Source organism: Atractosteus spatula, chromosome 7 (genome assembly GCF_055471065.1).
Source record: "Atractosteus spatula isolate fAtrSpa1 chromosome 7, fAtrSpa1.hap1, whole genome shotgun sequence".
Classification (NCBI taxonomy): domain Eukaryota; kingdom Metazoa; phylum Chordata; class Actinopteri; order Semionotiformes; family Lepisosteidae; genus Atractosteus; species Atractosteus spatula.
In genome coordinates this window covers 50,426,297-50,449,194 of record NC_142712.1, presented here as the reverse complement: position 1 = coordinate 50,449,194, position 22,898 = coordinate 50,426,297, and the positions used below count along the sequence as shown (strand labels likewise).

General features: G+C 44.7%; 1 protein-coding gene across 2 annotated transcripts in view; it reads right to left on the bottom strand.

The window, feature by feature from the left end:
* The window catches only part of smad6b (SMAD family member 6b), a 39,909-nt gene extending 24,527 nt beyond the window's left edge, over window positions 1-15,382 (bottom strand). The window contains exons 1-4 of one of the 2 annotated variants that reach the window (XM_088922510.1): window positions 13,624-15,382; window positions 11,699-12,477; window positions 4,175-4,231; window positions 2,771-2,848 (exon numbers count right to left, since the gene is read on the bottom strand). In XM_088922510.1, coding sequence (XP_088778636.1) covers window positions 2,771-2,848; window positions 4,175-4,231; window positions 11,699-12,320 — 757 coding nt within the window. In that variant the 5' untranslated portion in view covers window positions 12,321-12,477; window positions 13,624-15,382. Of the gene's footprint in view, window positions 1-2,770; window positions 2,849-4,174; window positions 4,232-11,698; window positions 13,268-13,623 lie in introns of those variants that run through there. The other variant, XM_088922509.1, reaches the window with a different exon arrangement.
* Window positions 15,383-22,898: the final 7,516 nt, after the last annotated feature.

Below are 22,898 nucleotides of genomic sequence, written 5' to 3'. Positions count from 1 at the left end.
CGCAGAAGACCTGTTTGGCAACGTCTCACTCATGGCCATGAAGGTGGCACACCTACAGACCGTGGGACCTCAGCTGACGAGGAATTATCACCCCTACTCCTGAACCAGCGGCTGACTGGGGCCCTGCGGGGACCTCTGGACATCCTGTACACTGTTAGAAAATCATGAAGAAGCGATGAAATAAATGCAGACCAGTAGTTCCCATCCCTGAGTCTGGAGGAACACTCTTCTGGTTTATTGATTTCAGTTTTCTATTTAGGGCGCACTTGCCGATTTACTTTCAGCTCTAAAAAGGTCAGATGGCATTGACCTCTACCAATTTGCTTTGTTTTAGAACTGCCTTCTTTCAGGTGTGCTGCCTGGCATGAAACCAATTAGATCTCTGCAGAAGGAAAAAAAAACGCTCATTACAAGAAAACCTGAAAGTGTCCCTCCCACCAGCATCTGTTCATCAACTGATCAGCTAGTAAGAGCTTTTTAGGCAGAAATAATGGACAGGAAGTGAAGGAGAGGCTACATGTTCTCTCTGCTGAACTTATTAGAAACAGCACTAAAACATGTTAAACAAAAATGGCTGAACACCACTGGCACAGACCAGGAATGTCACATCCTGGTCCTGGAGGCCTGGCGTGACTTTAGGTTTTCAAGTGATCTTTTAGGCAGACACACCTGCAGAGCTGGGAGAAGCTGTTCATTTACTCCAGTTAACACGGTAACCAGCTGGTTTATCACGGTATGAGATGAGTTGGAATGAAAACCTGCAGAGACTCTAACCTTCACTAAGACTGGACAGTTTTCGTTCCCGGGAAGCACAGTCCAGCTAGAGCGGTTCATGCGCCCTCTCCCAAAGCGCTGCTCTTCGGCTCGGAGATGATTCTTTCTGGGTCTTGAAAGTAAAAGGGAGGGCGGAATCTTCTTCCAGTAACTTTTACTTACAGTTTCTGTCTGCCTACATACTACCAAAAAACAGAAACCGACTTTCACCATTTTCCAAAACAGTGATGCTCTCTCCAAAACTGCCTCTCTCTGGTAGACTCTGGCTGCTCACCATGAGACCTTGACCTCCCTGGAGTTTTAATAGCCTTAAATCCATGTTTGTCTATTCATCCAAACATAACAAAGAGCAACATGGTCTGCCTGAAACAGCCCAGGACCTGGGTGGTGCACTAGGACAGCTGCGCCAGCAACCACTTGTCTTAACAAACTGCAAATCGGGGGCTCTCTGGGGTTTGCCTTCTTTCTAAGGCAATGCTGAAACCCTGTGCCTTATATCACTGTGGTCTCCTGGTACTCTGTAAGACTTTCGGAAGGGGTTTTCATCAGATGCTTAGTCACCACCTTACGTTATCCACCTGCAAGACTCGTGACATTTTGCAACCTCATTGAGCTGCTCCTGTCTTATTAAGGGAAACAAATGGGCTTAGGTGTGTGGAGATGAAATCGTGATAATCGGTGTCACACATGTCAACATGCGGGCAGTGCCCTTGCTTCCAGGCAGTAGCGATCCACATGTTGGGATACACAGCCTCCGTGTACTTTACACTTTCAAACCAACCAGCAATAACCAGAAAGGAAAGGGTGACTGTTTTCATATTTGACTGACAGACTGGTAATAAACTTTCAATAACCAAAAAAACAAAGCCATTTTAAATTCTTGGCAGCTTCAGAGAGCAGTGGCCCTCAGTGCCTCCATGAGCTCCCTCCACAACGTCAACCTTAAGAGTCGTTTTTTTTTTTTCTCGTGGAAAAGTCTTAAGAAAAAAAGAAAACCCAGAAAGCTCGGTCTGGGCAGCAGCCCTTGTCTGGAGCCCTCTGCACCTCTAGGGGGAGCTCTGCCTCACTGCCAGTATGTCTGAAGGGTCCCAGACAAAGAAGTCCCATCTTCAGCCTGTACAAAAATAGCCACTTTTCTCTCTCTGTGTCAGCATAGGCGTTGCACCAAACAATGCTAATCTTGCACAGTCAGTATCCTACACACACACAGCGTGTTACTAATGGTAACCAAGATCTGGCAACAAACAGTTGACCTCACTGCCTTCCGAAGCAGGTTTGTATGAAACATAGTCACCGATAGCAGGTGGAGATAATGGGTAAAGTGTGCAAGTCACTCTGAATCATAGGCACAGTGTCTTTCAGACAGATATGAGGCACATGGAATTCTCTAATAAAAGGAAAAGCCACGCGAGATTTTTAAAATAAAATATTTTCTTGTCTTTAAGCAGTGAAGGAATCAGAGATATGTTTGTTCAATCATAACAGCGCATATTAACTCAAAGCATAAAACACACAGCAAATGAAAATATTAAGTATGAAAATGTTAAGTACATCATACTTCACTTGAGAAAATATTAGGAAAAAAACAGTAAGCTAAAACCCATACATTTGCTATTAGAATAGTAGAGAGTTAGTAACCAATTTTTACAGGCCACAATATTTAAATGTGCATATTAACAATAACCACATGGAAACAAAACTCTCCCTGCAAAGGTGTAAAAAGGTACACTACACCACCAGACTCCAACTGCAATCAAACAACCAATTCCAGGGCAACCACGGCAACCAGCAGCTGAAAACTCCCAACAGCACCATGCCCTGCTGACTCCAGATCTTTTAATCCAAGTTCTCATCCAGTAATGCCATGTGGACCCAGCCCACCTGCAGTTGGCAGGCCCATACACCGGTGGCCTGCATGCAGAAAGGGACGGCAGCCCAACAACACTGTGGCGCATCACAGGGCCGCGAGCAGACGAGGCCCGTCACTCGTACTCACCTGAGAAGTCACCTGGGCTGACGTTGGGGGAACTTGTGGCCTCCGTTTCAGTGTAAGACAATGTTGAATCCGACAGATCTGCAGGAGGCAAGGAAGAGAAACTGTAGGAGTTGGAGGCACACGCACCAACAAGGGTAAACCAATTCCACACAAAACAGAACTTCAACAGGAGGAACAGGACCTTGCTTTACATCAGAGTCATGTTTCCTCACAGAGCCGTTAAACGGGAATAAACACGTCTCTTGAGCAAATCTGTTTGACATGATGTTTGATGTTAATGATTACCATACAAAGCAAAAGCCGAGGGTAAAGCGTGTGTAAGGCCGACGATAAAATACAACGCAAACCGCACCATCTATCACATACGAACCAAGTGCTTGAACTGGAAGGCAATGAAATCGGCCCACTAATAAGCAGAGAGCAAATCACTGCTGGTGATTCCCGGCTATGGGCTCTTCGGGTTTCACTTTAACAGAGGGCACTTTATTCGAAGACTCCCAGCTGAAGCTCTGGATCGGGACTGCAGGCCGGGACCGAGGCATTCCTACAGTCAAGGGTTTGGGGAATTCAGGAGGGGGACCCCCTTCACCCAGACCACAGGGAGCACAGGCTGAGCTGAGCAGGCTGAAACTTGGGGTTTATTGGCTAAAGTTTCCCGTAACCGTTCCTGGTTATTGTACTTGATTTCCACCATTAAAAACCCTCATGCAGTTTTATTCCTGCCCGCTTTCTCCCGCTCCTCCGCGCTCAAAACTGGGGCAGACGTTCGGCATTAAGCAGGCATGCAGCCATTGTTTGGCCCTGCCTGGCTGCAGCCTCTTCCTCTCTGACTTCCTGCTGGGTTCGAGGCTTTTTAATTAAAAAAAAAAAGTCATTGAAAAAAAGGGGGAAGACACCAGGATGTTTCCTAGGTCTATTCAAAATCTGATTGTACCAGTTGAGCCCTTCTCTCCACTAGTCTTAAGCCGTTGGTGACATGAGAGGTTCTTTGAAACCTGCTGGCTGGTGGCCTCTGAGGAACAGGATGTAGGAGCCCTGCAGTTAGATAATACAACTCGGCTTTTAATTCCTCCCTCGGACCCTACAGAGCCTGGAGGTGTGCCCACTTCATCTTCCACACATCCAACTCGACCCATGTCCCCCCCCCCTCAGATACATGCCCTTTCACCTCAGCCGTGCAATCCGACTCCCTAAATTCCTGCGCTTTTCATTTTAAAAAAAATTATCTCACTTTTCAACTTCCAGGGAAATAGCACAAAAAAAAACACTTTTATAACCAGAAGCGGGCAGGTTTTCAGGGAAGGCGGCGGCGGCGGCACACGGTCGCGTGAGGTCAGAATTGCAGGGGTGTGTTAAATCAGACTGCAGTGTGTGTGTGGGGAGGGCTCTGGGCCCCGGACTTACCCAGTGGCTTGAGCTCTTCAGTGGGAGAAAGTCGTGAGTAAGGAGGGGGAGGCGACTCTGCAACACAGAACACGCGCATTAAAACGCCGTCCAGATCGAATCGCACACAGGATGACTGTCAGCGCTTCGTGCTCTAGCGCAATATTTGTCTACAGCTCCTCTCACAAAACACAGGTATTCCAAAAAAAATAAAAAAAATAAAGCCCCATTGGTGTACTGCCCTGCCTCTTGCCAGACTCGCAATTTCATTTTTTTTACTTATTTTTTTGCTTTTGGACTTTCAGGAAATCAGGAGGAACAGATCTGCTCCGGAGGAGAAGGATTTTGAAAAGCTCTCTGCTTGGCGAGGCGGGATTCTCGCAGTCTTGCATCTGATTACGGGGGGTTGCTTTCCGCCGCTGCGTGGCGGCGACTTCACTAGAGCTGCGGTATGAAGGAAAACAGAAAGCAGATGAAAACAAATCCTGTCCAACACATCTCCATGCCCTCCCCCGGGCTGGCCGGCACGCACACGCCGTCATGGGGCGCTCGTTTGCAGAGCCTGCGAGATGCGATAAGAAACTCAGGTTGTGACTTGTCTCCCGGATTACGAGCGTGTAAATTCTATTCCCCCTTCTCCGTTGGTACTGACCACATTCATCAGACATGTGTCGCCAGAGGAATTCAGGAAACTTGGACGGCAGGACAGAAAAAAAAAACCCAAGGGAAATATCTCCTGCGCCCTTAACCTTTGACCCACCAGTAACAATGTTGCCTTTTAGCCTGTGGAGTGCTGCTCAGTGTCTCAGTGTGCTCTTGGGAAGGAGAATAATTTAATGGAATTAATTGATCACATCCTGGGTACACATGCCACGATAAACCATTCAATGTTCCAGCACAATCTTGTTACTCTGTACAGCGTTTGTTACTGTATTGTGCATTACGAGGTCTTCATATTGAAGTAATTTAGTTCAATTCACCAATCTAGACCTACACCAAGATGTGTACACCAAACAGACCAGGGGTGTCGAGTTGGCCTGTGACGTTTCTACAACACTGGCATAAATATCAGTGTTCTGCACGATTGTCTGCGTCACATCCGACTCAATGTGCAACATCACGATACTGCACACAGTATCGTCTGCGACACATCCCGAAAATGAGGAAGAGCGTTATTTTCTCTTACTGTGTCCTAGGTGTAATGAAGACAAACCATTTTTAAAAACTTAACCCAGGAGCACTAAGGGAGAAAATGCGGAAATGCCTGTCCCTACGGCTCAGCACTGGAAATTGCCAGAAGTTACATTAGGCAAGCCTCCCTACAGGAATGCCTAAAGTTTTGGAAAAAGTGGATTTTGGATAAATAAAATCACGGATGACATAACACGTTGTTTGAAAGCAGCGCTGTGCTTGGCAATGAATTCTTCTACCTTGCCTTGGCAGTTTTTGGCCAATGACTCACTAACCCCAGATGCAGGTCTCACACGAGGAACAGACAGAATAGCAGAACATGCAGGCAAGCAACTCAGGGCACGGAGCCCCATTAAGAGAAACCCGGAGCCCTTCAATAGCAGTGTTGCCTGTTATCATCTTATTTTATTTAGTTTATTTTCATTATTAAGACAATTTTACAGGCAGTGTGGCAGTGAGCAGTGCAGCCTGCAGCCTCACAGTTCTTGGGTCCTGGACTGCACATTGTGCCTTCAGTGTGGAGTTTGCATGGTGTTCCCCTGCATGCACCAGCATGCTCCCACATTCCCTAAACTATCCCCGTGTGCATGTGTGTCCTGTGATGAACCAGCATCCTGCTCAGGCTAAAAGCCTACAAAGTGCCTTGTGTTTTTGGGGAGGACACAGTGCTCCCGTTTGCTGTGATCCTTACCAGGTAGTACAGACGGGTGGATGAAAACCTCTAGAGACTGGATACTGATGCAACTAAAATACACTTAGTTCAGGTGGGTAGCTGCGTCAGCATGCGTAGGCTGCAAAGGAACAAGTAATAGGTTTATTCCATGCTGAAAAAAAGAAGAAAGAGAACACAACGTTTCGGCCGTGGAGCCTTCTTCAGGTGTCAGGTGACACCTGAAGAAGGCTCCACGGCCGAAACGTTGTGTTCTCTTTCTTCTTTTTTTCAGCATGGAATAAACCTATTACTTGTTCCTTAAAATACACTTAGTTGTGACAGAAACAATTCACACATCAAGTTACTCACTGGATATTACATTTTTAAAAAGTCATTTTGTGGGCCCACTAAAGTGTGTGAAGCTCCTAGTATAGTTGTCCTACCCCCCCAATAAGAGGTTTTGAGATGCACCTCCTTAGCCTCTTCACAGCATCATCAGAAGAACAGTGTTACTGGCAGCCTAGCAGTGTGCACTGCTTAAGTATCATACCCTGTTTGAAAATACAGAGCATTCATCTGTGTCTCTGTGCTGTCAGTGCCCATTCAGATCGAGTTAATCTAATGCTCCCTTGTTAATCTTTTTACAAGAAAATGGCAAGGTTTACTTTCGAAGAATATACTGTGTATTTAAATGGAATGTATGCAAACACAAACTTTTCAGAAACCAATGGAAAAACATCAGGCACTCCCCTTGTCTAAGTCAGCTTTAAAGACTCATGATCACCCGAATTAATGTATCATGTAGCCAGTTAATGAAACAACGCCCAGATCATGTAGTTAATGGTACTGAACAGCTTTACTGGTTTATTATCCCGGCAATCTCCCAACAGAACAGTTGAGTGTGAGATTGTCTTTCGTGTGTTTAACACCCGCCCCCCAAACAACTACATCATTAAGTGAAACAAAAGTTTTTGAATGAATGATGAAAGACCCAGAGAGGGCTGTACACTAACAAAGTCAGTTTCTATTCCGATGGTCCTATTTTCTACGGAAAAATTCTATTTGAAAAGTTCTATTGAGCTACAGAATAATTACTAGCTTTCACTTAGAGGTGGAATAGCTTTTTTTTTCCCCCTCTTAAACCAAAACTTCTTTTAAAAAAAAAAGCAGAACTCTGGCATGGAGTCTAAAATACTACGCTGTCCGATGTCTTAAGCAGTTCTTGAAACTCTGTTGCCTGGTTTAAAAAAAAAAGACAAAATCCAACAACATATTGTTTTACGCTCATTTAACACTCCAGAGAAGACGACGGTATTCTGTTCTCGAGAGAAGTTCAAGTTTACAAGAGTAAACCGGGAGAGACGGAAACAAACAGAGAAAGAGGGAGGGGGGGGGGGGAACTTTGGATAAACGCCATCACTTCGCCAAAGGAAAGAAGTTAAAAAACGCATTAAGAGCGGCGGGTTCTTTAAGAGCTGCGGATCCCAGCTCAGTCCCTGAGATACTGAGCTCGTCAGTCTGGCGCCAGCAGTATGCAAACTGTATATTACCGCCACTCCTTCACCTAAATAGCACGAGGGGACCTCCTTAGGAAAGAGAGCTTTTAAAGCGCAACTTGAAACTGATCTCATTTCAAAGGGATAATGCCTAGCCAAATAAAAGAAGGGAAAAAAAACTTTTTGTCTATTTAAATCCTAGCTCTCTTCGCCTAACCAAACCTATGTTTTTTTTTTCAGACGATCGCTTAACTTTCATTTACTCGTCTGGATGGCGATCATCGTCAAAAACAAAAGCACAAACTTACACATTGCCTGTTTAAGAATAACTTTTAAACAAGGGGATACTTTTGAGACTAGTTTTAGAGTTTTCGGTTCCAACTTGGCCAGTGTAGGTATTTAGAAAGAGAGCGTTGTTGTGTAGAAAAGGAAATCTTTTTTTTTTTTAAATGGGAAGAATTTGGAATCGGAACTGGCCGTCATTTGAACCTAATAGCGCAGCGCATTTTTACACTGCAGTAAACAGGTTATATAGATCCTTCTGAATGCGTATTGCCCTCCAATGATTAACTTTTTTCTGTCACGGCCAAACACAGGATCAAGTGCAGAATGTGCTTTCTTTACACGCTTCGGGTTTAGAAGAGAAGGAGATCGAAGAAACATCGGGAAAAACCAAACTAAAAAGTGAGTTTAAAATGGCACAGTAAGCCACGATTGTAAGGAAGCTGTAACTAAAAGAACAGCAATTACGGGAGGTTTAGTATGGACATTGCACCAGCGACATCAGAAGAAATACCATCTTCTTCACGACACGCATGAGCGCGTGTGCGCTATGCGCGCTGCGAGCTGGAGCCCTAGTTTGGGGGTGTGCTACCCCCTTTTCCCCTGAAACACGTGCGAAAACTCACCCAGCACTCCGCCTGAACTCTGCGATTCGCAGCCCCCCTCCCTAGCCCCTCGAAAAAATTAGGTACTTAAACAACTGGATCTGCGGATTCCTTTCAAAACGTGACCGTAAGGCTGGCCACGGACGCTTCAGAAGACACGCTCTCATTTCATTACATTTTAATTTAGCCCTGTGGAAGGGCTCGTCTCAAAGGGCATCTTTCACCCCTTCTGTAAAAATAAATCAATCAACATCCGTATTAATTTATATTACAGCCCATCATTTCAAGACGTTTTCAAAGGAAACAACCCGGTGCAGAAACAGTAATAGACTTCGCTTCATGATTTCAGAACTTAAGAATGTGAATTTATTCCCCTGCACAAATACACGGTGCTTCACACACACACACACACCTTTAGTTCATCGCCTCCGTTTGTAGTCGAGGTGTTTTAAAACAACAACTCGGTTTCGTCTTTATGCGAGAACACGTTAGGAGTGTGTGAACTACAGCAGGGCTGACCGACCATTTCACCAAGCGGTCGTAAAGTCTCATCGGAATTTGAAGTTTTTGCTGAGGGGGGAGGGTATCGATCCTGTTGGGGGTTTTTTTTTAAAAAAAAGCAATTTATACGGGACGAGAGATTTTTTTAAAAAAAGAGAAATGATTGCGTTTTAGAGACTTGGGCTAATGATAAAAAGCACGAGCCCTTTCCTATTTCCTTTAAAGCATATTCTCTTTTTGCAAAACGTGGACGCCTCCTTTTGTGCAGCCAAAAATGAGATCTTGAACCATTCAGACCGGTACATACTTTCTACAACAGCCAAAAAAAAAAAAAAAAGAACTTCATATCTGCTACACTTGATTGGAATATCCTGAATCTCTTTACATTATGGCTTTGATGTGCAAGTCAAGGTCCACTAGTTTTTCAGAACGCGGATGTTGCCGAGAGATCAAGCTCGACAGTCAAGAGCTGTACCCTTCACACGCGATTCCACACATGTTAACGGAGGTCAGGTCGGCCAGCTTCAACCAGGGCACCTCACGCCCCCAAGACACAGGGGAGTGAGATATTCATAAGGCATTTTCCGCCTCTCTTTATTCGGTAGAACCTTATTGGAGAAATGGAACAAAGGGGAAGATTGTCTGAAGGAGAAGATTGTCTCCTTGTCTCCCCAGAGTCTGAAATTAGTTTTTGTTTTGCAAGACTGGGGTGTCATTTGGAAATTCCTCTGCGTTGGTGTACGTATTAGGAAGACATCAAATGAGAATGTAAAACTGGAGGTAAATGTTTTGCCAGTATTACCTGTGGTGTGGCAGGTCGGCTGTATACCTTTACCTCAAGAGACACACAGAGAGGGGTCGATCGGGCGAAGCGCTCGTGTATTACAGTTAAGTATTTCCATGACAGATGTGGCGTCACTGAAGGATGTGATGATGCAGACACCCATCACGTATTTCTACCAATAATTGTTCCTTTTTATACTCTGGCCCTGGACACAAGGAACTAAACACGGGAAGTTTCATTGAATTTCCATTGTTTAATAAAATGCTCATCGCGTTTGACCCCCCAGAAGAAGAAAAAATAATATGCTGCTAAAAAGTTTATTTAGCTCCTGTCTAAAAGTGAACAAAAGCACGGCAGTTCATTCACTTCTCCATATTCCCCGATGTTCAAGTTCAAATCATTCTGCAGGGCTCCTTTCCCGAGATCGAAATGTTGTTATTAGCAATGTTTCCAATGGAAAAGATGAAAACTGTTCAAGTGCACACTCCCACTTTCTCATTCCATACATAAGGTTTCTGATGTGTCTTTAAAACCCGCAAACGTTAATTCACAGTATGCCTCGCTTTCAAAATTGTTCTAAATACCAATGTATTTTTAAAATGAATGTAGTTCTTCAACTTTTTTCAGCTTAAATAGCTTCTCGCGATTTTCTATTATGCTATTGGGTTATTTTTACAATATAATCACCAAACCCGCAATAAGTTTTTTTTTACTTAAGCACTATAGAGCGAGTTGAAGATTTTAACTGCACCCGCCGAACCCCACCCTATAAATTGTTCACCGGAGTCTTTTGTTTGCGTGCTTGGTCATTAAGTCACCTCTGGAAAGACTTCAATCGCACCCGGGTAGTTGTTAAATTAAATTAACCTATTTGGAGTTCTTTGGGTAGCCAGTTTCCTAATCCGGGGGCAAATGACAGTGCAGTCGTCTGGACTCAATTTTCTCTTCACCTAAAAGTTACGGATGTGGTACAGATAGCGTTATTCTCGGGTTATAAGGTATGCATTTGTCCGATTTCCGAGTAAATATACTCCCAGACGTCCTACATCAAACAAGTCATTTTACAACGCGAGGGCCCGTTGTAGTAAGGGGATGTTTATCCTTCTCGCACGGAAAGCCCTGACTGGAAGAGCGACATTAATAATTTTCGAAACCTAGTTTCTACGGGACCGAGGAAATGTACTTCAAATTGCAATTGGACAGAAATTTCACCTCCTTTGCCACATTACATTCTCTCTGTTGGATTTCCATCTTTAAATGTGACGAAAACGAAAAACAATTTCAATTTATGCCCGGAAAAAAAACAGATTAAAGTCATCCTAGCTACTCCTTCTCAGTAGATTTAAATATCCCAGGACAACCGCATTCCTTCAGCCATCCTGCGTGGAAGAATAGCGCACCTGAGCTAATGAACATGTATCCTTCTTACATTCCTGTTTTACCAGGTATCCACAGCATTCCGGCTCAGGTACTTTGTTCTAAGGCACAACAGCAGCATCCCATCAAAGATACAGCCCGCTATCCTCCGGTCCAAAGCCGAGCTCCCTGATCACTTCTTCTCCCGGCGTCTACTGACATGACAGTGCGAGACAGGTTCCGAAACGGACTGCTATTCCGTCAAGTTCAAAACAACCCATAATATTAACGCACATTTAATCTGGGAGCTCAAAACTTCCACTATAAACTTAAACTGCAAGAAGGCAGCGCAGAAATCAAATAGGAAAAAAAAACCCCACTGAAGAATACTGATACAATATCGCAGACCTTACATCGACAGACAAGTGGGCATCCTTACCAGTCCACTTAAAATACACAACCCCTTCAAAGCCGCCCCTCCCAAAATAAAAAAACTCACAAACTCACTCCATAGAGGTTAGACAACTGCAGCCAAGTTGCGCATGAAACAGAACTAACCACAAACAGGCACGGTCCACTCCGGATTTCTGCAGGGAGCTCTCGCGGCTCCCGGCGTGGGACTGTAACCGAGAGCGAAGCCTGCCTGGCGAGAGAAGCACACGGCTCCCGTTCTCTTACCTGGCCCACAGAGCCGGCTGTAGTGATAGGGGTTGCAGCACACGGACGGGCTGTCCGGGACCCCGAAGCTCTGGCATTCGCAGAGCGGTTTGAGCTGGGCCGTGTGCTGCAGGTCGGACCAGCGGTACAGCTTGCAGAGCAGGAGCTGAGGGGGTGCCGCCTGCCCTCCCAGCCGCAGCTCCGCGCGGGACACCATCACGCAATCACTGGGCACCCCCCCTCTGGACTCCACCGCTTCCAGCAGGGCATCCAGCGGCTTCTCCTTCAGCCGTTTTAGAAGCGAATAGGTGGCCGCCTTGAGTTCCTGCTCGGCGTGTTTCGACTCCTGGCTCCCCAAAAGACCGGCGTCCCGCGGAGGCAGCGGGAGCTGGCAGGAGCCGGGCTCTTTATCCCGAGCCGAGTCTGGGCTCCTGGCTCCGGAGTGGTCCCGGTCTTTAAACAAACAGCACGTCACTGTCCTGCATTCACTCTCCTGCGCAGACCTGGCGCTTTCCTGATCCCGGACGGGCAGAGCTGCACCCCCATCTTGGTCCAAGGCGCCCCCAGAGCTGCCGCTGCCCTCCGCGGGGTCGGCGGGAGACGCTCTGCCTGGGTTTCCCACGGGCGACCCCGCTCGGGTCATCGGGCTGCGCTCCGTTTTGGGGCTCTTCTCTGGGCTTCTACCGCACAGACCGTCCCGACCCCCCTCGCTGTTTCGGCAACATCCATCTCCCCCTTCCTTATCTGGAATCAACAAACGGCTTCTCCAGAGTCGCCGCACAAGCCCTGAGCGTTTGGACCTGAACATACGACAATTTATAAATCTTAGTTTTCGTTTTTTTTTTATTATTCTCGTTCAGACCAAATGAGATTCCAATCTGATTTAAGGTCGTCGCCAAACATTCATCTTTCGCAAACGCCGTGCAATGAATGCACAGCTTAATGCAGTATATTTGCAACAAAATTGCAACATTAGATTAGGGGGCTACAATAACGTTTCTTGCAACAACAAAAAAATATTGCAAAGCGGTTATCAGAATGCACTGTAACATTTAATTCGAAATGCATTCACTTGCTAAGAATCCTTCTCACACGGAAACAGAATCATCCTTAGCTGAAAGTGACTTCAATGCTTTAGCAAGGATTCTCAAGTGATGCTGTATTATTATTTTGTGCTCATGACCGTGGACAAAAAACAAAATGTACCCGAGAGTAGTAACCACCAGTGCGAGGACTGCGGCAGAACCCGAGAAACATGCGTTCCCCGCTCGCTCTGTTTTTTTTTTTGGACTTTGAAACACCTTCAGATCTTTCCTTTCAAAGCCGCTCTCGGCACATGAATGGAGCTGCTCCGTTGGCTAGATTAATCCCAAGAAAATCCTGTCAGAATTCACAATCCCGGTGGGTTGTTTTTTTTTTTTTCCAGGAGACTAAAACACTGGCAATCCAGACAGGAGCCTCGCAGGTCTGAAGCTCGGTGTAGAAACAATCCCTGCGCTCTAAACGCGTCCTCGGCTCCGTGTTCAGATCTGGTCAAACTGCACCCTAGAATTCTTTCTTCCTCGGTTTCTCTCTCCCTCTCTCTCTTTTCTTGTTCTGAAACACACATACACACACACACGGGGCCCCCGAGGAAAGGGATAGAGCCATTGGCTGCCTCCCGTCATGTGCTAGTCTAGACACTTTGGCGGCTGCGAGCTGCACTGATTGTTGCGCAAACAAGGTTTCAGGTTTCTTAACTCTTAAAGGCGTAACGTCCACGTTTTTATTTACAGGACGGCCTCTAATCTTTTAATGTGGTTGTGCAGCTCGGGGTTCTACACCAGCAGTCGTGATTTCAAGCAGCAGCGACTTTAAGAGGACATGTATGAAAGCATCTTTATTAGCCAACGACTTAGTACCATTATTGCCAAGTACTATTGGAGTTTTAGCATGTTGCAACTAACCTTTAGGTTCCGTGTCAAGGTAGGGCAGTCGTGAGGAGTTGCAGGACTTAGCCTCGCGTTGTGCTTATCAGTGAGTGGCCCCAGGAGAAGCTCCGCTCGCTCTCTGGAATGGAATCACGATGGAATGTTCCAAGGGCCGATAGAAGCTCGGGTCTGTACGTTCTGTGCGGAAATTCTGGGACTCGCCTTCACTGAGTTACTCACTTCGGCTATACCGTATGATGCTGTTGCTATACAGCTTCCTTATCCACCTGCCAAGATGCTCAGAAAATCCACAGTTGCAAAAAAAAAAAACATTTTAGTCTACAGGGTATACATGTGGTCATCTACTCTTAGGCCTTCCTGACACGATGTTCCCCTTTTTAACGCAGTTATAAAGTATATATATTTAGAGGTTTAATAAGGTACTTTAATGTGCCAAAGTCACCTGGTATTCCATGAATACAGCCCATTTTCGGGTCATTCACCTGTAGAAGTCATTGATAATAAACCTTTCAGCTTTATTTCACTCTCTTAATGGAGTGTTGGTTTCAAATTGTGAGGTTGCAATACCTGTGCAGGAGGAAATACTTGCTCCTGCAACTTATCTCAGCTCGTAAATTGCGCTGAATTGAAACGCAGCCACCATATGCTGTGTAGGAAGTACTCGATCAGGTCTTAATCTTCAATTTATTGTTTTATTGCCGCGTGTTATCATTATAATATTGTTGATAATAATATATTAGAATTGGCATCTTGGCACCGTAAGAGTTAACCTGCTTCCAGCGGAGTCAGTCCGGCGCGGCCACGCCCCCTGATGCATTAACTTGCTCTGAGTAGCAAAAGTTCAGGAACAGAGGCATCCTATTGGTTCCCTGTCCTTTAGAGTCCTGCCCACCGTGTTTGCTGATTGGTCCAAAAAGGAAAATAGACGCGCCCACTCCAGGCCAGTGATTGACAGTGAATGAAAGAAATTCCCTACTTTTGCCCGGCAAGTTGTCAACAATCAGTGCTCTGTACTGCGCTTGTCAACGTGTTTTCGCTACAGGGACAAATTCAAACCCTGGGGCTGGGAATATAACAGCGTAATGATGGGGAGTATTTAAAATGTATTTTTGACACATTTAAGCACGTTACCACTGTTCTGTTACAGCAGAGTACTATAATTCCAGACTTGCTTCGTTAGGCTCCAAGTTTAGCGGAAGGAGGTGTTGCGCAGTGATCAGGTAGTGCACGTAAGAGATAGTCATAAATCATTTAATTTTGTCTGAATGTGTCCTGCAGTTGCTGAGTTATGTTAAGAGGCGCAGGACAGATTTTGCTTGGCTCTCAACCCATTGGAACCCAAAGCGCATTACCTACTGCACAGGAGGAGACCCGCTGAAGCGCAGTTGACGTGCGATAGGTATTCTGCACTAGCAGATCAGGTTGAGGAGCGAGAACGTGCTTCACTAACTGAATGAAGGAGAAACTTTAGGAAGGGCAGGTTGTGCACACACACAGTGGAATTTACCCCAGAAACTACCCCCCTACTCTTTTGAACGGTACCATCGTTCATGACCAAATAGTAAGGCTTAATGTCTCACCCGGTGGGCGACACCTGCTACAGCACAGTGACCCCTGTCGTCTTACTGGAGCTTGGTTGGGTCATTCTGGTCCAGTCGGAAGACGCCCCCTCCTGGTCCACCAACACTAATCACCGCGGCAAACTGAAATTTGGATTTCCTTTTAGGCCTGCCACCGTGGTCTCGACTACAGCCTGCTCCCTTCTTGTCCTGCTCCGAATGTATGTAGCTTTTGAAAACAATCGGAGCTAGAAGAATCGAAGCAAACAACTTCCGCTTGGCTTCTGAGATCCGACAAGATCAGGAAAAGACAGACATCTCGCTGTCTTTCGAGATGGGGGTGTCTAATTTCTGAAGCGGAAAATCTAAGGAGGGAGAGAATGAGGCACATTTTCAGTCTGATTGCTGTTGATCACTAGAGGCTATGAATTTCAGTTCTCTTGTGGCTTGATTGTGACGTGAAAGCAAACTTAAGAGAGTTTAGGGTGGAGGAGCTACAGTGTATTTAGGCTGTTGATCCAATCTAAGCTGGTTAGTTAACACAATGGTCTAAACATACGATTAGCTGGATAATGTAACCCTGCTTTTTAGGCATTTAAACATTTCAACTGTACCTTTACCTCCATCAAGTAGATAATTTTATCATTTATAATTTTTCTGAATTATTACAAATGGTGTTACCTTTTTACCCTTACTTCCATAAAAAAAACTGCAAACAAAATGTTGCTTTTAAACAATCAAAGCTTGTTGTTTTACAATACAGTTAAATAATGTGATTGAGGTGAAAGCAAAGGTAAAAACATATTTGCATGAAAGCTGTCTGTAACAGAATGTGAAAGCTGAAGTAAAAAATGAGCTCTGAAGTCCGACCACAAATGAGAAAACCCTGCTAGCTTGGGAGACTAGATTGTAGCCCCCCTGGCTGAGTACAGAGAATGAGTCCAGGGGCTCTCAGAAACTCAGGCTAGCACAGACTGCAAGACTATGCAAGAGCTGATCTCAGGGCTGTGCTTTCTTTTAATCCTCTGCCTGGGTAACAGCTGTAGTAGATGCCAGAGGCAGATTAGCACTTCTGCGGCGTGGAACAATTACTGGAATTACACAAAAAACAATTAACCTTCAGCGCATCTGAGCACGAGGGAACTTTCTCTCTCCCACTCTCCAGACCAGTGGAGCTCCTGGAGTCGAAGGAGAGTGTGCCAGTCAGCGCAGGGGAATCGGATTTCTCCCTTGAGGGTCACAAGGTCACAGAAGCTGGACACAGAGTCTTCTTGCTTCCACTGTATAACCGGCACCTGTTCCAAATCCGTTTTCTTTTGTAACTCTATCACACGTCAGACAGGGAAAAGAAAACTGTTATTGCAGAGCTACACTTCATGTTAAATTATGCTCACGCCCTTTTCGGGGAAGTGTTGCGTAGATGTTGAATATTGTAAAGATCCTTTGTAAGACTTTGTGACAAACTCTCTAATATATCTCCTTTGCTCGAGTTCAGTCATTTTCACTTTTACTTCAATAAATAACTGAACCAGTCCTATATCTGAAGACTGCTTATTTCATGGCAGAAAATTTAGTGGACAAGAAAAAGGTTTTGGAAGACTGAGGCTTTTTAAGGTTGTATTTAAAATGAAATCTTTATATGGAAAAGCCAGGAAACAGCATGAAAGTCTTGATAAGGGGCTAGGTGAGTGTACAGAAAGAATAAAACAGTCCGGAGTAGTCTTGTGACTGCATAGCTAAGGGACCTTCCTGCTATTTTTCCAAGGTAAAAGCCAGTAAAACAGGGGCATGTTTATTTCTTGAACTCTGCTGTTTCTTGTCATTGCACCAAGAGAAAGAAAACACTGCTGACCTGCGACTGCTTGAAAAGGAAAACACAGTGGTATTTAAAACAATGCACAGTGGCATTGTGAAAAATATCCCAGAGTGGTTAGAAGCATGCGTGTTTTGGCTTTGCTTACCAATCGTGGGGTGTGCAGCATGGTCCTCATTGATTGATCAGGTATCCTGGCAGAAAGGGATCCAGCATTAACAGAGCCGTGCTGATGGCCTGGGAACTGCTGAGGGCAGCCTGGACACTGATGGAACCCCACCCAACTATGGCTGATCTTCAGGGCTGTTATTTTCATTAGAAAAGAGGGGAAGTGTGTTTGGTTTTGAAACTTTGCCCCAGTTGTCAGTACTCTTGAACTAGGCACCTGCACACATTTGTTCTTGCTTTTCATTATACATAGTGTAGGTTTATGACATATTCTATAAATTGTGGTGTCTTTCAGGAAATTAACAACAATAACGTTGTGTGTTATAGTTGGTGTACGTTATTCTATGGTTGAAAAATGAGACAAATGTGCGACGTTGAGACTGCACTGCTCTGTAAAATGTGTGTGTCTTATAACAGCTGCATTGCTCTGTCAAGTGTGTGTACTTTATTACAGAAGCGTTGTTCTGTAACGTGTATGTGCATGCTTTATTACAGTTGCATTGCTCAGTAAAGTGTGTGTGTGCTTAATTATAGCTGCATTGCTCTGTCAAGTGTGTATGAGCTTTATTACAGCTGCATTGCTCAGTAAAGTATGTGTGAGCTTTATTACAGCTGCACTGTTCAGTAAAGTGTGTGTGTGCTTTATTACAGCTGCATTGCTCTGTAAAGTATGTGTGTGTTTAATTACAGCTGCATTGCTCAGTAAGGTTTGTGTGTGCTTAATTACAGCTACATTGCTCAGTAAGGTATGTGTGTGCTTAATTATGGCTGCATTGCTCTGTATAGTGTGTGCTTTATTACGTCTGATATAATATCTGGGAAGCACAAAACGGAACACAGCTATACCGATGATAATATGTATGTAATTTTGGGTAATGGTAGTTATTAGAGGATTTTTAGCAATTAACTTGACTGTGGTGTACAGTTTCACTGTACTTCGTGTCTACAGCCTTGGAATGCTGAAAGTTGTTTTTCTAAGAATTTCTTTTTTTAACACTGATGTTGCCAATAAATGACAAAACCTTGTGTTTTTTATTCCCTTGTTTTGGCTGAAATGAGAAAATAGATGTTCAAAGAGTCATGCCAAGAGCTTATCACATTTTACAGTCTGAACAGGACAGCCAGAGTCTTGGCATACCAGGACACATTTTACTGAAAGGGTGACTGAGAAACAAAAAATGGACCTAAAAGACCTCAAATTCGCTTTTGATTTCTAAAAAGTGCATTAAAACACTTTTTAACCTTGAGAAAAATCAAAAACTAATAGTGACGTGAACAGATTTCACTACAAAACTACTCATCTTTGTTTCTAATTTATTCTGTCATGATTAAATAAATAGAGAAGGGATATTTTTAGTCGAGTGGAAAATTAGGACCTAAAACAATGACAATGGCTCCATCATCAAACTGTGCAATTGCCATTTAGTTTGATTGCAGCAACGAACCAGTGGAAAATAAGACTGGTAATTCGTTTACTAAGAAAATGAACTGTCAGTGTGAATAAAGTTGACTGCAACTGATCCTAGCGGTCGATCACAGCACCTTGCCAGAGTAGAGTGCAAAAACTTATTTGTGCTCAGTCCTCCAGGGGTGAAACTGAAGATCTAAAAAATTAACGGTATTTTAATTCAGATTTCAAACCTGAAGCACACTGGGACCAGTGCAAAGAAACCACTGTAGCTCCAAGAGGTTGAAAGTTTAGTTCTTTTCATTACATCTTACATACTTTTGGCCCAAAATGAGACAGAGCCAAACTCACAGCTTTTAAATTATCCTTCATGTGGGTTTCGAGTCAGCAAGACAGGAAGGCATAATCCCAAAGTTATGTATTTCTGGTAAGAATCTTCTTCTTTCCATACTGCTTATTTTAATCACAATACAATACTCATTGTTGCAGATACAAACACAATATACATTCCATCATGCCTGACATGGCTGTCCTGGAGACTGAGGAATTTCACATTAGGTGAGCTGGTTTATTACAGCCTGCTTTCCGTAAGAGAGCGAAATGGATCGAGATGAAGAGCCCTAAGAAGCAGGGCTGGAAATGGTCTTGACAGTGGTGAAATATTCGCAGGGTAGGAGGCAGCAGTTCAGCTTGAGGAAATAGCGAGGGAGTCTGGAATGGGCTCTTCTGCCTGGATCGTAATAAGAAACACACACAGGCACGGAGCCCTGGAATCAGCACACACTGGGCGGGTTTGCAGGGAAACAAATTACATGGGTGGATCACCCGAGTGAAGGTTTCACCATGGTAGAAAACTGTTCAGCACAGTTTTCTAACTTGCTGTGCAAAGCCTTCCTGCATGGTTACCTATAACATTACCATGCTTTTGCTATGGGATCCCTGTAAATCCCTGTAAAAACTTACTACAGCCAATCATGATGCTATCATGCTCTAGTATAGTAAAGAATAAGAAAAAAGCATTATAAACTATCAACAAACTGCAGGATATGCCTTGCATAACATGTATACTCACACAAACAAGGACTCAGATCGTGGCATCCAAAGTTCTCTTTTAATTCTTCCATTTAATGTCTCAGCAGTAATGCAATATGTATTAAACTAATGCAGCGAAGCTGCAGGGAGAGGGCAGTCCACGTCATGAGAGAGAATATCAAGGAAGAAAGACAATTAAATCCTTAATTACAGGCAATTTGATTAATTGGGCTGCGCTGGAGCCGGGTTGTCCAGGACGTCCTAGCCTTCAGGCACCACTGTGTCATCCCTCCTTGTATCAGCAGGAATAATCAATGCCCCAAGCTCGCCCTGTCAGGAATGAGACTGTGTGATTGCATTCCTGCTGATCTGTACCATTTTCATCCACATCAGAGCCATCGAGTGCCCAGTTCTCCTCACTGACGTTGAAAGCCCCACCAATCCCAGTGCTGCTGACCCCCACCCCTCGCCCAGCAACCATGCCCTCACCCAACTTTGCAACTATTTCCACTGGCAAAAGAGAGAGAGACCTGCTTCATGCAGAGCAGTCTGCATGGGGAAAGCCATGCTGAGATCCATCCATCCATCTTCTAACTGCTTCTTCCAATTCAGGGTTAGGAGAGGAGCAGGAGCCCACCACAGCAAGCAACAGGCACAAGGCAGAATACACCCTGGACGGGACGCCAGTCCATCACAGGGCAGACACACAGACATGCACACACTCACACCAGGGCAAATTTTCCCGGAAGCAGTTAGTCTACCAGTATGCCATTGCACTGTGGGAGGAAACCGGAGCACCTGGAGGAAAACCACGCAAGCATGGAAAGGACATGCAAACTCCACACAGATGCCACCCCAGGTCTGGAACTGAACCCAGGAAAGGAGCGCAGCGAGGCAGCAATGCTCACCAGTGCGGCACCGGGCCGACCCAATGCTGAGGCCATCCAGATGAAAATCGAACACACACTAGTTACTGACTGAGTGAAGTGAAATGATAGGGGATACAGGAAATTATGGCATTCTTGGGGACACATAATCCAGGGACTATGTGTCACTAAGAATGCTATAATCAGTGCACAAGCAATCCCCCAGCTACCCCAATTCAGGCACTAATCTACACAGTGCCAAATTATGTGCCTCTTTGGCACTGTTGGCAATTTTGTGTGCAACAATACAGCCCAGTGCAACAATACAGTCAGCTTTCATTTCCCATAGCTGGATCTAGAGCCAAAGGGATTCCAATATTTTGCAACCCTCAATGAGAGAACCCACAGAAAACAATCTAAATAAGTTGGTAACAAGCAGCAGAGAGGAAACTGGCAGAAACAAATGGAACTGAATAGCTAAATATGTTTTCTATGGATCTGCAATCCTAGAGCAGTCATTGGCTTGTTCTTTTCTCCCAAATCAGGGCCTGTTTAGTATGAACTACAGTAAAAAGGGCAAAGCAAAACCACTTTCTCTCTACCATTTTCTTCTGCTCTTTTATTAAACATTAACAGGAAGTGCCTTAAGAAATGACTTCAGTGCACTACACCGTGCATTTAGAAATCATACCACTGGAGATCAATATTGTGCTTGCCTGACCTTTCCTCCTCAAAAGCCTGCAGTTTTTCCTGATCAGCAGAGACACCGGGAACCATGTCAACCATCACAGGGATCCCAGGCCCAGCTGGACCACACCCCACATGAAGAATAATATTTTCCCACCTTTTTATCAGCATTTGTTCAGTGGGGTCATGGAGACAGTCTGTCTTTGGGATCCAGATAACAAACAAAAACTTATAATTGCGCTCCAGCAGAATGTCTGCCAGTTTGATTGAAATGAGTAAACAAATGCATTCTTTATTATTCATCTGAGAAACATGTCTTCAAGCAAGGTGTAACAAGTGCAGAATGCAGACAGAGCTCCCCACTGTTACTCCTGTTTTAATTGTCCTCCTGTCACGCCTTCCTCACATTATGTTTAGCACAAATGCCTTGCATTAATGACTTAATACAGTGCCTTTGCAGAAGTATTCAGACCCTTGCACAGTTTCCACACGCTGTTGCTTTAAGTTTGCAGTCCTGACACTTTGAAGCAGCAATTAATATTTGTTATACATGCAACCTACGTGGCTCATTCAAAGAAAAAAAAGTAAATAGATCATTATTAAGAAAGAAAAATCTAAAAGAATTCATAAGTATACAAATTCTTTGCTGTGACAAATCTAAAGTAATTTAGGTGCACAAAATTATCTTAACGAGGCACAGAATTAGCTGAGTGGCCTCTGTGTGCAATAATAGTGGTTATCATTATTTTAACACCCATCTCTGTGAGGTGCCTTGGTCAGGTATGCTTGTTTGAATTGAAAACAGAGACTCAACAATGAAGAGCAGAAGCACAGATCAGGAAAAGGGAACAAAAATATTGAGGTCTCCGAATATTCCAGTGAGCACATTCTACTCAATCATCAAGAAATTGAAGGGGAATCATACCACCCAGACACTGCCAAATTCGGGCAATCCCTGTAAACTGAGCATCTGGGCAAGGAGGAAACCAGTGAGGTATGTCACTGAGAGCCCAACAACAAAACACCTGTGTGATCCTACGGAAATGTGGCAAGATGCGTTGTGGTCAGGTGAGAACATGCTGGTCTAAATGGAATACATGCCAAGCATTATAGTGGACGTAGACCCAACACAGCACAACCCCTAGTCAAGCATAGTGGTGGCAGCATCATACTGGGGGAATACTCCTCAGCAGGGACTTGAAAGCTTCTTAGAATAGAAGGAAAATGGTTCAAGAAAAGAACAGGAGGAAAAAGGGATGGAGGTACAGTAAGTACGGGCTAACGCTAGAGGAAAACCTGCTTCAGCCTGCTAAAGACTTAGAACTGGGGCACAAATTCAACTCCCAGCATCACAATGATCCACCCGGCACCTAGGAGCTGCTAAAGACTGGGAAAGTGAACAACACTTGCTGCTAGATTTGCTGCCGAAGGTGCTTCGACCAAATATTGAGTTCACAGGTCTGAATATTTATGCAGTGAAGGGATTCCATTTGTTTCTTTTTAGTTCTGACTGACATCTACTGTAACTTATTTCACCTCTAGAAGTATTTGATTTGAGCCCCCAGGTTTTGAATGAATCATAAAGTCTAATAAAACGCGCATGCACTACACCACTGGAAGGGTCTGCATGCTTTGCAAGGCAGGGCAATCTCAAATTCTTCCCTTGCAGCACCTGGAGTGGGGAGCAGGAGAGACTCAGACTGGGCTTCTCAGCCCCGCCAGCGGCTCCCCCTGCGGGGCTTCATGCCATCTTTAGG